Source organism: Cebus imitator, unplaced genomic scaffold (assembly GCF_001604975.1).
Source record: "Cebus imitator isolate Cc_AM_T3 unplaced genomic scaffold, Cebus_imitator-1.0 Scaffold23, whole genome shotgun sequence".
In the NCBI taxonomy this organism is placed as follows: Eukaryota; Metazoa; Chordata; class Mammalia; order Primates; family Cebidae; genus Cebus; species Cebus imitator.
Window position 1 is genome coordinate 3,933,628 of NW_016107338.1, and position 2,246 is coordinate 3,935,873.

Genomic DNA, 2,246 nt, shown 5'->3' on the forward strand with positions numbered 1-2,246 from the left:
AAAAAAAAAAAAAAAAAGTACCCTCGATTTATCATCAAGTTTCTGGAGAAGTAATTGATAAAGTCTCTCAAAGCAAAGGGTGGTATTTAGTTTCAAAATAAGGATTACTGTCTCTGCCATATGAGACATTTACTAGTTCTAACCATTCACAGACTTGCAAGCTACAGCTTGTATATCCGTACAGTATTACCTTTTACATAGGACATATAAAAGCACAGAAGATATAAAATATATAAACCATGTGGCACAATAGCAATCAGGTTGTATGTAATATTTCTTGTTTAAAAATCTGGAATGCAGGCCGGGCGTGGTGGCTCACGCCTGTAATCCCAGCACTTTGGGAGGCCTAGGTGGGTGGATCACAAGTTCAAGAGATCAAGACCATCCTGGCCAACATGGTGAAACCCCGTCTCTACTAAAATATACAAAAATTAGCTGGGCGTGGTGGCGTGTGCCTGTAGTCCCAGCTACTTGGGAGGCTGAGGCAGGAGAATTGCTTGAATCCAGGAGGTAGAGATTGCAGTGAGCCGAGATTGCGCCACTGCACTCCAGCCTGGCGCCTGGTGACAGAGCAAGACTCTTGTCTCAAAACAAACAAACAAACAAAAAAATCTGGAATGCACCATGAGTGAATCAAACAAGTTTTGTCTCTGAAAATAATTATATAACCCCATGTGGCAAACTGATAATGAGAATGAAAATCTACAGACTTTTTTTTTCTCTACTCCCTACCTGCTACCAGCTTACCTATAGCCAGCAGAGCGTCTTCAAAGCTACCAGATGTTTCAGATTTAATACTTTGTTCAATATCCTTCTGTGATATCCTTTTGTATTCATCAAACACTGCAAACAACAATAAAATGGTATTATCAGGAATAAAAAATAGAGGAAACTAAAATTTGTGGAGAGAATGAGCATTTTTAACTAGCCTACACTATTTATTCTTTGGCATATTTCAGGAGGAAACTAATTAGTAAAGTGGGCAAGCACCCCGGAGGGATGTGCAGAGTGGAACAGGTCCCAGACGAGGAGGAAGAAATGCCATGATGTGTGCAGGACATCAGTCAAGTCCTCTTCCTTCTCTGGGACCCTCGCACATAAAATGGAGACAGCCTCTGGAGACATTTGCTTTCCTTTCTCATTGTTTTCTTAATCAGCAGAATGTGTCTTTTTGTGATTTTGGCCTTGGCAATCACCTCCCCTTCATCTCCCTTTTGGCTCCTCAAAACTAGAGCAATTCAACCTCTTCAAAACTGAGTCACAGTTAATAACAGCTGGTTGCATCTTTTGAAATACTTAAACATAATTACATTTGTTGGCTTTTTTTGCCAAGTATTTTTTAATGTTGTATGTTCCCCTCTCTTGCTGTCTCCTTCTGGAACCTTCTTAGAACAGGTATCTATTTTATCTTCTCACCATCTCCTTCTTTGGGGTGCTGCTTCACTTCCATCAGTGTGATTTTCACAGGGCTGTCATTCAAGGGACACCATACCAAACAACATACAACCTCTGCCAAACACACGAGCAGTTCACCCAGTCAGGACCCATTAGACTCTCTCCTAGGAACTTTTTAATTGGGCAGCTCACAGGGATGGCCAAAAGCACTGCATCATCTTTACTCTCAGAAAAACCTGTTAAACTCGCCAGGTGTCATGCTTAGAGATTCTAATTCAGCCAGTCTCAAGCAGGGGGTCAAGAATTAGCAGTTTTAGTAGAGAAGGAACTTCAGAAACTCTGCTTTAGAAATAAAATCCATGCCGGGCGCGGTGGCTCATGCCTGTAATCCCAGCACTTTGGGAGGCTGAGGCGGGCTGATCACCTGAAGTCAGGAGTTCGAGACCAGCCTGACCAACATGGAGAAACCCCATCTCCACTAAAAAATACAAAATTAGCAGGACATGGTGGTGGGTGTCTGTAATCCCAGCTACACTGGGGGCTGAGGCAGGAGGATTGCTTGAGCCCGGGAGGCAGAGGTTGTGGTGAGCTGAGATGGTGCCATTGTACTTGAGCCTTGGCAACAAGAGTAAAACTCCATCTCCAAAAAATAGAAAGAAAAGAAATAAAATCCATGATTCCCTTCTACTGAGACCCCTAGAACTGCCTTGATTTCTGTTATTCCTGAAGGTGTTCGGCTCTCTGTTCAAATTTGTGAGCTACCAATATTTTCCATTTCCCCTCTGTGTCATTCTATATTATTTCATCTCTTCTTACTTAAATTGAAGTTGGTGTGTATAGCTTGGAATCAA

The 2,246-nt window shown here is 42.2% G+C and overlaps 1 protein-coding gene across 2 annotated transcripts in view; it reads right to left on the reverse strand.

Annotated features, from left to right (window-relative positions):
* The window catches only part of ANXA4 (annexin A4), an 80,024-nt gene that overhangs the window by 6,961 nt on the left and 70,817 nt on the right, over positions 1–2,246 (reverse strand). For both annotated transcript variants that reach the window (XM_017522059.2, XM_037736155.1), the window contains one exon: positions 748–843. In XM_017522059.2, the coding sequence (XP_017377548.1) occupies positions 748–843 (96 nt within the window). The remainder of the gene's footprint in view (positions 1–747; positions 844–2,246) is intronic.